The following is a 14,874-nucleotide window of genomic DNA, read 5'->3' as shown; positions in this document are numbered from 1 at the left end:
AGTGCGCCTCCTTTCGCATATGTACGACGCGCAAGTCTTACCAGGAGGCTCCGCGATAGGGCAGCGCGAAGCGACAGCGTTTGGACCCGGGGGCTGACCGTAGCGCGGGGCCGGAAGCAGAGGCTCGTAGGCAGCTCTGAGGTTTGGAGGCAGCGGGGTAGGTCGCGGGCAGCTGTCTGTCCTGCTCCTTTTGACAGCCCCTGTGCAAACGGCTGCCACCATGTCTTCAGTGAGCCCCATCCAGATCCCCAGCCGCCTCCCGCTGCTGCTCACTCACGAGGGCGTCCTGCTGCCCGGCTCCACCATGCGTACTAGCGTGGACTCGGCCCGCAACCTGCAGCTGGTGCGGAGCCGCTTGCTGAAGGGCACGTCGCTGCAGAGCACCATTCTGGGCGTCATCCCCAACACGCCTGACCCCGCCAGCGACGCGCAGGACCTGCCACCGCTGCACAGGTAGGCCTGGCAGCCCCCGCGGCGGCGGCAGGCGGCGCGGCCTCCTGCGGGCATTCCGGCCCAGTCCGCTGCCGGCCTTGAGCGTGAGGCTCGGTTCGGGGCGGACTTCGCCGCTCGGTTATGCCTCCCATGCAGAATGGAGATGACGGAGAGCCTCCCCGTGACCGTGAATGAGATCGTTCATGAAGTGGTGCCTGACACCTGGTGAAACTATACAGTTTCCTGCCGCTGTGGATAATTTAATTTGAATTCCACCCCCCACCCCCCCCCACACACACCACCGATCCTGCAATTCCTCGCCCTCGGTCTTCAGCCTCCTAGACCAGTGCTCTTAACTTTCCAGACCCTTTCTTTCCTCTGGTGATCTCTGCCTTCACTTTCCTTCGCTTTCCACCTTCCTCCCCACTGCAGTTTCTTCCTATCCGGTTCCCTTTTTCTCTCACCCATCATTTTTGTCCACTGAGACATTCTCTGCTCCATAAGTTTTAACTTTTTCCTGTTTCATCCTAAATTGCAGTATTTGTGGGTGCCTTTCTTCTATACTCCCTGCCATGTTTTTTCTTCTCCCTCTAATACTTCTGTTTCCCTTTGTTAAGGGCCTTTCCTGCTCACATTTTCGCTGGTCCCCCTTTCTGGAACTTTCCTAGCTTCTCACCTCTGCTCCTTCACTCATAACATTTCTTAGGCCCCAGGCTTACTATTGCATTCTCCAGTACTGTCGCCCTATTGGTGTGACTTCGGGTGAGAGCCTTAACCTCTGTTTCTTTTAGTCTGTAGTTTAGAAACTGGCAGCATCCATCTCTTAGGCACGTTATGAAAAATACATTGAATAATGTGTGCATTCCGCTTTGCACCATGGTTGTTAAATGACTGTGCGGTCCAATAGTGTGTAGTGCATGTGGCTCGTCAGATTGAGATACCAGAGTGGCCAATTGTCCTGGTTTGCTGGGATTGTCTGTTATAGCATTGAAAGTCCTATGTTTCAGCCCCTCCGTCTCAGGGAAACTAGGAGTTTGGTCACTCTAAATGTGCTGTTAAGTGTGCAATACACACCAGATTTTGAAAACACTTTTTGATTAGTGAATTTTACATAGATTAAATGTTGGAATGGTAAAATTTGGGTACTTGGGTTAAAAAAAAAATTAAGATTTCTGCTGTTTTTGTAATGTGGCCACTAAAATGTTGCATGTGGCTCATATTATATTTTTGTTGGACAGTGCTGGTAAAATAATACGCTGTCAACAAATAATCTTCAAACTCATTCCCAAGTACCCACCTCCTTTCTTTAACTCTACTGGAGGTGCTGTGTTTTCATTTTAGAGCTTCTCCTTCCCTGGCAGTTATCTCTTATTTTTAAATTAGTGGTTCCTGACTGAATGGATTTCCAGAGGGTTAGATATGCCTTATTTTTCTTCAAAATCTTGTGACTATGTACAGTTTTTTTTTTTTTTTGAGACGGAGTTTCACTCATGTTACCCAGGCTGGAGTGCAATGGCGCGATCTCGACTCACCGCAACCTCCGCCTCCTGGGCTCAGGCAATTCTCCAGCCTCAGCCTCCTGAGTAGCTGGGATTACAGGCACGCACCACCATGCCCAGCTAATTTTTTGTATTTTTAGTAGAGATGGGGTTTCACCATGTTGACCAGGATGGTCTCGATCTCTTGACCTCGTGATCCACCCGCCTCGACCTCCCAAAGTGCTGGGATTACAGGCTCGAGCCACCGTGCCCGGCCGACTATGTACAGTTTTTTAAGGAGAATCCTTTGCTTTCTTCAGATTTTCGAAGGAGACTGGTACCTCCCCCAACCGCCCCATTCCCGCCCCCCCCCCCACGATAAAAGAAAGCCAAACAAAGCAACAAAGACCGACAAACCTTCCACAACAGCCCAGTATTCGTTTATATTGTAAAAGCCTTGCCTTTTGCAAGCGTGGAAAATATCTTGGCCCCCATCATACCTGCTTTAGTTATTGCCTGAAAGGAATTGGTCACATTTCAAGTTTAAGTACTCTTTGATAAATTGTGTTGGATTTTAGTTTACCAACATACGACCCTGCTCCTTAAACCTCTGCTTACTTTTCCCATGATTTTTTGCCTTCTGTGCCCAGGCACTTAGTTTGCTGGGGCCTACAGGTGTGCACCACTACCCCCAACTAATTTTTAAATTTTCTGTAGAGATAGGGTCACGCTATGTTGCCTAGGCTGGTCTCAAACTCCTGGACTCACGTTATCTCCTCCTTTGGCCTCAGGAGTAGCTGGGACTATAGGCAAGCCCCACCACACCCTGCAGGTTTTTTATTTCTTTTATGAAAATCCCTCCAGAACAACAATTCTCAATTCTCCTGCTTGGAAGTAATCACTAATAATCAGATACTTCTAATCTGATCCTTGATGTTCATATCATTGCCTTTGTTTTAAATAAGTAACAATGTTAAAATTTAGTCATTTAAATTAGAAAACATGCATTGAAAACTCTTCATAGAATTCCAGCATTATAAGAACCCATTAGACCATCTAGTTATCCTAGAAGTTGGTACTTTAAAAGCCTGTGTGGAAGGATTGTACCATATTCCTTGGTAATAGTTTCCAATGCCTTTTTTTCTCTAATATGGCCTTTAAAATACTCTACTTAAAAAAAAAAAAAACTTTAATAATACAAATACTGAGTTATCCATAGCATTAGTCTGTTTCCATGCACAGATCTGTCCTGCCCCAGTTACCTGCTTTTCCGTATGGTAGCCCAGAGACAAGATGAGGGTCTCTGTTCCTGTCTCTTGTTTCCTTTACACCATCCAGGTGACACTGGCCACAACCTTCAAGGAGCAGCAGAAGTAATTTGCCCCCAGCGTTCTTTGCCACACAGAGTGGCAGGGTCAGATGGTGACTTACCTCTGCCACTTCCTTGGTAGTTTTGAGTAGTACAGTCCCTTTCTTCACGTTAGTGTGCAGACATGTTGCCTGCGGGAGCCTTTTTAAAGGAGGAGCTTTGGACTTGGCCTGCAGTATAGAACTTGGCTGGTGTGCTGACCCAGGGCATCCTGCATTTTTCTGCTTAGTTGAACTGCATTTTTAGTGCCTCCTGAGTGACCCATTGTTTTCTTAGTGAAAAGGGGTAATAATTTAGCACTATCTGTACAACATCTTTTCAAGCATTTCAAGATGGTCGTCCAGTCTTCTTCAAAATTTACACTCTTCAAGGTACATGGCTTCATTTCATCATAGTGCTGACTTCTCAGTCCCCCTCTTTGTTGGCTTGCTTCTTACCAGTAAGACTCCGGCTAAGTTTCATCAGTGTTTGTCTAACAAACTATTAATGCCTTATGTATAACAGGTACACAGTTTCATAAGTTGGATCAATTCTTTGTCCATACATTATTTCTATTTCTATTCTTAGAATTCTTAGGCATTCAAGAAATACTACCTGATAATAGCAGAATTTTAAAATTTAATCTGATTTTCCTAAATCTTCATTTACTCTTCTTAAGGAAGGTCTATGATATACAAGTGGAATTTCTTCTATTTAGAAATGAAGTTTTAAGAAAGAATGAGAAGCTAGATACATTGGCTTATACCTGTTATCTCAGCACTTTGGAAGGTCGAGGCAGGAAGAACACTTGAAGTGAGGAGTTCAAGACAGCCTGGGCAACATAGGGAGACCCGTCTCTACCAAAAAAAAAAAAAAATTTATCCAAGCATGGTAGCACATGCCTGTAATCCCAGCTTTTGAGGTTGCTGAGGTGGGAGGATTGCCTGAGCCAGAGAGGTCTAGGCTGCAGTGAGCTGTGATTGTGCCACTACACTCCAGCCTGGATAGCAGAGTAAGACGCTGTTTCAAAAAAAAAAAAAAAAAAAAAAAAGTAGAGATGTGGTCTCCCTATGTTGACCAGATTGGTGTCAGACTCATGGGCTCAGGTGATCCTCCTGCCTCAGTCTCTCAAAGTGTTAGGATTACAGGCATGAGCCACCGTGCCTGGCCTTTGTTTATAATTCTTATAGGTACAGGTGGTACCTATTGTCCATTGTGTTGGACAAAAAAGTAAAATTTGTCTTAAAATATAATTAAGGAACTCTTATTAAATTATCTTTTAAGTTTTCAATTTAAATTTATTTCTATTAAATTTTCTTGTAACCATGTATAACTAAGTTCTGTTTTTATTTTTTTGAGACAGGGTCTCACTCTGTCACCCATGCTGGTACAGTGGTGCCATCTTGGCTCACTGCATCCTCTGCCTCCCAGGTTCAGGTGATCCACCCACCTCAGCCTCCAGAGTGGCTGGGACTACAGGCACGTACCACCATGCCCAGCTATTTTTTTTTTTTGGTAGAAACAGGGGTTTGCCATGCTCCCCAAGCTGGTTTTGTACTCCTGAACTCAAGCAATTCACTTGCCTTGGCCTCCCAAAGTGCTGGGATTACAGGCGTGAGCCCCAATGTCATGTTCTACCTTTTTGAATCTCATTTACTCACTTGTAATAAGGAAATAATACCACCTTCTTCATGGGGTGAAAGGAGGTGTAAAATGAAGTGTGCATATGAAAGCCTTTTGAAACTGCCAATCATTCTAAACCTATATCCCAGTGGTATGCTTATTCCCCAAATGGGTAGTTTTAAATGTAGATTTTCACAAAAGAGGATTAAAGAGAGGAGTGGGGAGGCCCCATATTATTCCAACATGGGCTGAACGGGGCTAGCATCATTGCAGGAAGGTCTTGAAAAAATAAAAATCCCAAGAAAAATCAAGGGCTTTAAGTAAAAAAATGTTTAAAAAGTGGCTGGGTCTGCTGACACATGCCTGTAGTGAAAGCTACTTATGATGCTGAGATGGGAGGATTACTTGAGCCCAGGTGATTGAAGCTGCAGTGAACTATGATCACACCACTGCACTCCAGCCTGGTGACAGAGGAAGATTCTGTCTACAGGGAAAAAAAAAGAAAATCGAGTGCTGGGCATATAGGCCGGAATTAGATATTTACATAATATCCTCATCTTGGAAAACTGCTTTTTCCAGTAGTGCTGCTTTTAGATTTTCCCACTACTGCAGTTGATGGTTCTTAAACATGTTTGGAACTCTTATATTATTTAGTTAGTTTTCAAATTACACAAATTGTAACCATTGTAGTCAGATATCATTTGGATTAAAACAGTATTTTAGAAACTCTAAGGGTAGATTCAAGTTAGGAGTTTCGAAACTTCTTTGAACAATATCATAATAATTGGAGGCTAGAATTACCGAGCTACTACCTAAAGAGAAGGACACCACATATTGGTATGTATAAATTTGGATCTGTTGCAAAATTAAAATGCTGCCTTTTGATCATACTTAATAATACGCATATAGTAGAAAAGCCAGAATGTTTAGAAAAATGACTGACTTGATACACAACCTTTTGTAAATGATAACTTGATATACATCCTTTTGTATGATATACAACCTTTTGTGTATCATAGAAGGAAAGTATTAGTTGAATATTTTGTTTTCCTATTTGTATATATAAAAAGAATCTATACAATAGATTCTTTTTCACTATGTTTTTCACCCAAAATGCCTTTCACCAGGTACTCTGTTTCTAGCCATCTATAATTTCACAGATCATGTTTTGCTTTAAAAGGAATATATTCTAGGCTGGGCACAGTGGCTCATGCCTGTAATCCTAGCACTTTGGGAGGCTGAAATGGGAGGAATGCTTAAGGCCAGGAGTTTGAGATCAGCCTGGTCAACATAATGAGACCCATCTCTGTTAAAAAAAAAAAAAAAAGAAAGAAAAAAGATATTTTTGAAGGAATAAAATACTCTAGCCAACTATAAGTGATTTTAAGTAAAAAGCAATTAAGACATTTAAAACCTCAGTATATTTTGTAGGCATAGTATTAGTTCAATTTAAACTCTTCAGTCTGGAACAATCCTTTTACAGCAAAAACATTGTATTTGCTTTACAAGAAAACCCCTTTTGGCTGGGTATGGTGGCTCACACCTGTAATCCCAGCAGTTTAGGAGGCTGAGGAGTGTGGATCATCTGAGGTCAGGAGTTCGAGACCAGCCTGGTCAACATGGTGAAACACCCTATCTACAAAAAATACAAAAATTAGCCGGGCATGGTGGTGCTCGCTTGTAACCCCAGCTACTCGGGAGGCTGAAGCCTGAGAATCTCTTGAACCCGGGAGGCAGGGGTTGTGGTAAGCGGAGATCACGCCATCGCACTCCAGCCTGGGCAACAGAGTGAGACTGCGTCCCTAAACAAACAAACAAAACACTGCAGTGGCTCACACCTGTAATCCAGCACGCTGGGAGGCAAAGGTGGGCAGATCATGAGGTCAAGAGATCGAGACCATCCTGGCCAACATGGTGAAACCTTGTCTCTACAAAAAATACAATTAGCTGGGTGTGGTGGCACGGGCCTGTAGTCCCAGCTACTTAGGAGGCTGAAGCAGGAGAATTGCTTGAACCCAGGAGGCAGAGGTTGCAGTGAGCCAAGATCACACCACTGCACTCCAGCCCGGTGAGAGAGTAAGACTCTGTCTCAAAAAACAAAACAAAATGAAACAAAAAAGCACCTCTTTTTAGCGTCACCTTTTAGCAGTGACGTAGCTCAATTAATTGTGTCTCCTGATCTGGAGGTTTGGATTTGTCTCATCTCTCTGGTTTCTCCTTGCTTTCTACTTTGTAAACCCTTTAGGCTGGGGATCCAGTTTCTTGTCTGTGGGTGTTTTATATACAAACAGGACTGTGAGCTCTTTCAGCATTGTGCAAATGTTGATGAATATCATCTGCAGTGAATTATGGTTTAAGTTGTTCTCTAAACAGTTTAGATGTGGCTCACTTTCTCAGGCAATCTGAGTGGGCTTTCAGGAAGTGTGAAATATAACCTACTATTGAAGAAAGGGAGCCACAACACAAATAAATCAAAATAATAACTAATTGCCAAATCATTTCAAGTTTTTTATGTCTGTGATTTTTTTCTCTCACCAATTTATCTTCTCAGTTGTTTGGCTTAAGTTCCTATTTAAATCAGTTTTTATTGTAAACATAATAATGATTGAAAGGTAAGAAAGGATGGACATGGTTCAAAATAAGTAGAGTGGCAGAAAGAAGCCAAAGGCTATGTGTAATCCACGGAATGAATAATTTATAAGGAAGTAATCAAGAATTCACTGTGTTTAGAAGTAAGCAAGTTCACTCACATATTCACATACTGTATTGTATGATTTATTATCTTTGAGATAATTGTTCTTCCATTACATCTTTCCCAGGGTGTTGAGAGTTCTAGTCCTGGTTTCTTTTCTAGAATTACCACTTTTCCTATGGCTGAAGAGAGAAAATACTATTTATTTTGGGTTCTGAATGCTGGTTTTTATATTTTATATGACTGGCTTAGTTTGGATGAGGCTTCCTTTCTGTGAATTAAATTTATATGTGACTTGTCAGAATTCTGTATGCTGATGAGGAGCTGAGACTTAAATAAAGCTTTTTCACCTATTAGGTGAAGTGATTACCGCTTAGAACTAAGTTGAGACCTTTTGAGATGTGGGTCTTTAGCTTTCCTCAGTCTGTGCCAGTGTGTGGACTATAATATTTAGCTCTCACACTTAGAAATTCAGTGTTAAGGGCATATATATATATGTAAGTTCCCAGATTGTGATGGCAGTTTGTGATAAGGTGGGTATGTAGAAATTTCATAGATTGATTATGTAAGAAAACTGACCTGATGTTAGTAGCACAACTGGTGTTGGAACAGAGATTTCTTAGATTGGTTTATGCTATTTATATTTAAATCTATTCAAATTGATAATATTTATCCTGGTGTAAGATTGCCTTATTCTTAGTTGGCAACATTAATTTAAGCTATTTAATTTTCAGCTACTTTTCTCTTACATTTTTATGCCTGAATAATAAAATGTTTACAAATTCCTACCTAATTTTTTAAAAGAGGTGCTGATTATAGTGAGATGGTTTGTTTTGCCTTATAGCTGAGGGTAGTGTCAAAGAGACCACATACTGGATGCTCAGTTAAATCGAGAAATAATTTGTTTACACTTCAGATGTTCTTTGCTTAATATGAATTTATCAGAAAAGCCAACATTTTTTGAAGTGAGTTTCTGTTTACCATATTGAATATTTGTAATACGATGTTCTGTGTGTTTTTCAGGATCGGGACGGCTGCACTGGCTGTTCAGGTTGTGGGCAGTAACTGGCCCAAGCCCCACTACACTCTGTTGATTACCGGCCTATGCCGTTTCCAGATTGTACAGGTCTTAAAAGAGAAGCCATATCCCATTGCTGAAGTTGAGCAGTTGGACCGACTTGAGGAGTTTCCCAACACCTGTAAAATGAGGGAGGAGCTGGGAGAACTATCAGAGCAGTTTTACAAATATGCAGTACAAGTAAGTTGCTTTTATTTTTTCTTAAAACCCATTTTTCTTTGGTTCCTTTGCTGTCCTAAGATATGATGAATCTGTTGGATAGTGAAGTTTTAGGGCAGTATACATTTAAATGATTTAGTAATATCATTTATTAATTTCGATCTATTCTTGTGTGGGTTGTACCTAAATAATTCCAGGACATATTGGCCTACCCTTTCTAAAGTTTTTCCAAATGTTACTTCTATAGCTTTCCTTACAACTTCTACTGTCTCTAAACTAGATAATTATTAAACCTAAATATTTAAAGCTAAAAAATAAAGTACTGCACAGAGGCTATTTGTCACTAAAATATCTAGGCACCATTTATATAAGTTATAATATATCACTTCAAAGTCAAGATCACACTATGTCTAGTAGTAACTATGGTAGATCAAGACTGTGGTGGACTGATTTCAAGTATGGTTAAAACCTGGATTAGCTAGAATGCTGTGGAGGGAAGCACATTTTAGTTATGTATTAAATATTTGACTCCTTAATTCTAGTTTTTTTGTTAACTCTAGGTAGAGTAGAAAACTCCTCTTCCCACCCCATTTTGTTTCAAACCCCAATGAAACATATTATAAAATTTTAAAATATAGTCTTCTGCTTTTCTGTTGAGAAAATCCAGTGACTGTAACTAGAGATATATGAGGCTCAGATAATGTCTAAAAGTCTCAATTATAAATACTACTGATCATTAAAATATGTGTAGGGCAAGTGTTTATATCCTGTTGTACTTGTATCTAATGTGGCATTTGAAGAGCAATACTTACAGTGTAATGAACAATAATAGAAGAATAGAAAATTAGGGGGCCAGGTGCGGTGGTACATGCCTGTAATCTCAGCACTTTGGGAGGCTGAGGTGAGCGGATTGCTGGGCAACATGATAAGATCCCGCCTCTACAAAATATACAAAAATTAGCCAAGTGTGGTGCACACCTGTAGTCCCAGCTACTGGGGAGGCTGAGGTGGGATGGTTACTTGAACCCAGGAGGTAGAGGTTGCAGTGAGCCAGGATTGCATCACTGCACTCCAACCTGGGCAACAGAGGGAGAACCGGACTCAAAAAGAAAAAAAAAAAGAAAGAAAAATAGAAAATCTGGATCTGTAACTTCTGTAGGGGCTGAAAGAACGGACTTTGAGGAAAGAAACTTCAGTTTGAAAATTAGAATAAGTGAATATACTGCTTAGGAATAAAGGAGATGGAGGGAAATAGAATTTCTTTTTCTTTTTGGCAGTGATGTTCCCTGGGTCTTTGTGCCTCTCTTGGACGTAGCTTCATAGCCTCTTTCACTTTGTCTTTACTTCTTTGCACTTTGAATCTAGATAAATTTTTTAAACTTGTAAAGATTTTGCAATGACATTAAAGGAATTTTTAGAGAGAAATAGATCACCATACATCTTACTATCATCATGCGTCAGATTTCATTTTTGTTTGTCTTCTGGGCTCAGTCCATATTCAATGATATGTTTTGTTTTCGTATCCATGTCTAATGTTCATATTAAGTACCTTTATAAATTTTATTGAGTTAATGTACACGAATTTTATCGTTTCTCTTTTTAGACATTAAGATTATTTCCAATTAATTATTCTCTTTCATCCCCTTCTACATCTACTTCTACAGCCCTCTTCAATTGACTTCTTCAGTAACCTCCTGTCTCCCACTTCTTCTGTCTTGAAACTTTTCTGTTCCCTGAGCCTTTCTAAAAGAAGTTTGGGGCGTCCCTTTCCCTTGAGTAAAAGACTTTAATGGCTACAGGATAGACACCAAATTTCTTAGTATAACATTAAGACTGTTGTTAACTTGTTTTGGGCCTGTCTTGCCTCAACTCTAGTTATCACCTCATTGACACCCTAATTCTAACTCTACTGAATGTAAAAGAGCTTCGCATTGAGTTATTTCATGTCTCTATAATCCTGTCTTCCATTCTCTGCTGGGAGTGCTCTTCCATCTCGGAATTTTTTTGTTTTTTTTTTGAGACCCAGTCTTGCCCTGTTGCCCAGGCTGGAGTGCAGTGGCACAGTCTCGGCCCACTGCAACCTCCACCTCCCGGGTTCAAGTGGTTCTCTTGCCTTAGCCTCCCGAGTAGCTGGGATTACAGGCACGCGCCACCATTCCCAGCTAATTTTTTGTGTCTTTAGTAGAGACAGTATTTCACCATGTTGGCCAGGCTGATCTCAAACTCAAGACCTCATGATCCGCCCTCCTCAGCCTCCCAAACTGCTGGGATTACAGGTGTGACCCACCATGCCCGGCCTACATCTCTGAATTTTAAAATTGAATCTATGCTTTCCCAACACCTACAGGCTGTTAGCGTTCCTTTCTGTGCCTTCACAGTCCATCATATGTATCATTTAACATAATGCTTATCACATTGTATTGAAATGTATCTTACAGGTATTTTTTCTTTACCAAACTTGAATTCATTTTTCTCCTTTAGCCATCCTATGCTGAGCAGTGTATTGGGCCTGGCAAATAGTTTGTACTCAGTAAATGTTTGGAAAATGAGTTTTAACTGTTTTGTTTTCATAGGGTGAATTCACAGTAGCAAGAGTATTCAGATTTCATTATCTGCTTTTTCTACCTGAACAGCTTCATCTTAATTATACTTTAATTCCCTTGATTCTAGGCAGCTAATGGATAGGTTCCAAAATTACAATGTTGTTGGAGAGATTTGATTATTATTAGCACAAGAAATCTTATTTGAATTGACTAAATGAGGATTTAATATATCATTTGTGAATTAGTGTGAACTAAGTTTTGCTGTGTTAACTACTTTGAAATCTCAGTCACGTAACATGAGGGTCTTTCTTGCTCATGCTTCATGCCTGAGACTAGTGGGGGTCGTATCTGCCTGTTAGAGTCACTTGGACCTAGTTGGATTGGAGATTCATCTCAAGACATACTTCCCTTATCTTTGAGGCAGGAAAAGAAAATGGGGCGCATCTCTCATTGGCTTGTAATGCTTCTGCTCCAAAGGAACTGCCACTTCCACTGTGTTTCATGGGTCAGTTTAATACTCATAGACACATGTTGAATATATTAATATTCAAAGGAAGTTATAAAGATCAGTACCCAGAAGAGAAGGGGAGTTTGTCAGTAGCACTAATGACTACCACAGTTACTGAAAGTGTGCCTTGGGCTTAATCTATCGTAACTCCCAGGTATACCCTGGCAGTTTTTCTAAAAATCATTCATAGTCAGTGCTCGTATTCTAGTTAGTCCAAACTGATATGGTTTGGCTGTGTCCTCACCCAAGTCTCACCTTGAATTGTAATAATTCCCATGTGTCAAGGGCGTGGCCGGATATAGATAATTGAATCATGGGGTTGGTTTCACCCATACTGTTCTCGTGGTAGTGATTAAGTCTCACTAGATCTGATGGTTATGTAAATGGTAGTGCCTCTGCACATGCTGTCTTGCGTGCCTCCATGTAAGACGGGCCTTTGCTTCTCCTTTGCCTTCCTCCATGATTATGAGGCCTCCTCAGCCATGTGGAACTGTGAGTCGATTAAACCTCTTTTATAAATTACCCAGTCTTGGGTATGTCTTTATTAGCAGTGTGAAAACAGACTAACACACAAATGTTATACTAAATATTAATATTTCAGCTTCTGATTGGCCGTGATAATAGTGTCAACTATGCCAAATTTCTAATAATACACGTATTTCTAATAATGTACATCTAATAATTCTATTGTGATTATGTAAGAGAATATTCTTGTTCTTAAGAACAAGGGTCCTTAATCTGTCATAGGATTAGAGATTTAAAGAAAGAATAAGGATCTCGATTCTGCAGCTTAACCGCAAATTTTCAGTAATGTGTGAGTGAAGAGAGAAAGCAAATGTGGCAAAATGCTAACAATTGGTGAATCTGGGAGAAGGATATACAGGAGTTATTGTATGATTCTTGCAACTTTTTTGTACATTTGAATTTTTTTTCAATAGAAAGTTAAAAATGATGGAAGAAGTTTACAAAACCTTTTTAAACATTAATATTAACTACTTTAGAACTAATATTGCTTTTCATTCTGATTGACATTTTGAAAGTACTTTTCTTTTCCTCTGAGGCCTGTAAAATACCTGGGCTATATTAATCAGTGATCTTTCAAAAACAAAGATGGAGGCTCAAACATTAAACCTAGATGGAAATCTGATTTTTAAAAATTCACAAATAATGCCAGATTTCATTTAAAAGACTTTTTTTCCCCCTTCTAGTTGGTTGAAATGTTGGATATGTCTGTCCCTGCAGTTGCTAAATTGAGACGTCTTTTAGATAGTCTTCCAAGGGAAGCTTTACCAGACATCTTGACATCGATTATCCGAACAAGCAACAAAGAGAAACTCCAGGTACAGTGTTCCCTTCTTGCACGCTAGGTTGCTTTGTCACTTTTTATTGAGATCTAGATAGTGAGTAATTAAGTTTTGACCTTCCAGAAAAAGATACTGGAGACTCAAGGTAGTTGAAATGCTTTTACATTTAAATTGACTTTCAATTGTGATTGTTTCATATTTTTATTCACATGAGCAGCTCTTTTATTTGCGTAATCAATACTAGTAGTCAATTTACCCAAAAAGTTAAAGAATCATAAAAAGGTAAATATTTAGCTGGGCTCAGTGGCTCACACCTGTAATCCCAGCACTTTGGGAGGCTGAGACATGTGGATCACTTGAGATCAGGAGTCCGAGACCAGCCTGGCCAATATAGTGAAATCCCATCTCTACTAAAATACAAAAATTAGCTGAGCGTGGTGGCGCGTGCCTCTAATCCCAGCTACTTGGGAGGCTGAGGCAGGAGAATCACTTGAACCCAGGAGGTGGAAGCTGCAGTAAGCCAAGATCATGCCACTGCACTCCAGCCTGGGCAACAGAGACTCTGTCTCAAAAAAAAAAAAAAAAAAAAAAGGTAAATATTGAATTTAACTTAAATATATAGACATTCTTTGAGTCACTATTTTTAAATGTGGAGCCACGGCCCTTCCCTTGTGTGTAGATCTGCTTTCTTAGAATCTTCATAGTGTTTCTTATATAAATCACACCTATGATGCATGACTTATTATTTTAAATTTCTATTTATTTAAAATGAAATGAATTTTAAAGATACTTGAAAAGTAATCCAAGTATAGAATCCTAGGTTTACATGACGTAATACACAAACTCTAATACTTTTTTCTTGCACACTTATTTTTAAGGTACTTTTAAAGCAGTCTTTTTTATTGAATCATCCTAGAACATTTGTTTGTTTTCATTGAAACAGCTCTTTCCTATGTTATCAGTTTATTTAATACTTCAATCCAACCTTTATAGTAGCAAACACAACTAATACAAACAGGTTGGTTGTATACAGGAATTCAGTTAAACCGGTGGGAGAAGAGTTACAGGACTATCAGAGAGCCCCCTGGCTGTGGGTGGCGGCGGTGTGTTTTATTTCAGGAACTAGTGAGAGTTTGTTTACTGCGTCTGTTCTCTTGAACTGTGTCTGTTTTTGTTTTTTTTGTTTTTTTTTTAATCTTAAAAACACACAACTTCATTTTGAAGTGAAAAACCAAGATCCTGTTTTTTTCTTTCTCTTTTAAGGATTCTGATATTCGTCTCAAACAACCTTGCTGATTAATATAGTTCATTTGGTTGTTTTAGCCATAGTGTGGTGTGAATACTGATAAGAATTTTTTTTTTAACTTGGCAATTTAAGCCATGGCTCTGACTGCCTGTTTTTGGATTGTGTGTTTCTAAGAGAGATCCTATTAATTGACTCACATTTCCTTAGATTTTAGATGCTGTGAGCCTGGAGGAGCGATTCAAGATGACTATACCACTGCTTGTCAGACAAATTGAAGGACTGAAATTGCTTCAGAAAACCAGAAAACCCAAGCAAGATGATGATAAGAGGGTAAATATTTATTTGAATCCATTTCAGGCTTGAAAAAAAAATAAGGAGAATTAGGAACAAAAAAAAAGTTTATTGTCACCTAACTAGAGTTACTGATAACATTTTGGTGTTTCCTTCTCATCCTTTTCCTTGT

At 39.9% G+C, this 14,874-nt stretch overlaps 1 protein-coding gene across 4 annotated transcripts in view; it reads left to right on the top strand.

The window, feature by feature from the left end:
* LONP2 (lon peptidase 2, peroxisomal) overlaps nt 1-14,874 on the top strand; it is a 111,123-nt gene continuing 96,249 nt past the window's right edge. For 2 of the 4 annotated variants that reach the window (XM_017530173.2, XM_017530172.2), the window contains exons 1-4: nt 1-453; nt 8,597-8,831; nt 13,070-13,201; nt 14,619-14,741. In XM_017530173.2, the coding sequence (XP_017385662.1) occupies nt 221-453; nt 8,597-8,831; nt 13,070-13,201; nt 14,619-14,741 (723 nt within the window). In that variant the 5' untranslated portion in view covers nt 1-220. The remainder of the gene's footprint in view (nt 454-8,596; nt 8,832-13,069; nt 13,202-14,618; nt 14,742-14,874) is intronic. The other 2 variants (XM_017530176.2, XM_017530174.2) reach the window with 1 other exon arrangement.

The sequence above is a fragment of the Cebus imitator genome, unplaced genomic scaffold (assembly GCF_001604975.1).
Source record: "Cebus imitator isolate Cc_AM_T3 unplaced genomic scaffold, Cebus_imitator-1.0 Scaffold63, whole genome shotgun sequence".
Classification (NCBI taxonomy): domain Eukaryota; kingdom Metazoa; phylum Chordata; class Mammalia; order Primates; family Cebidae; genus Cebus; species Cebus imitator.
This window is presented reverse-complemented; position numbering and strand designations above follow the sequence as displayed.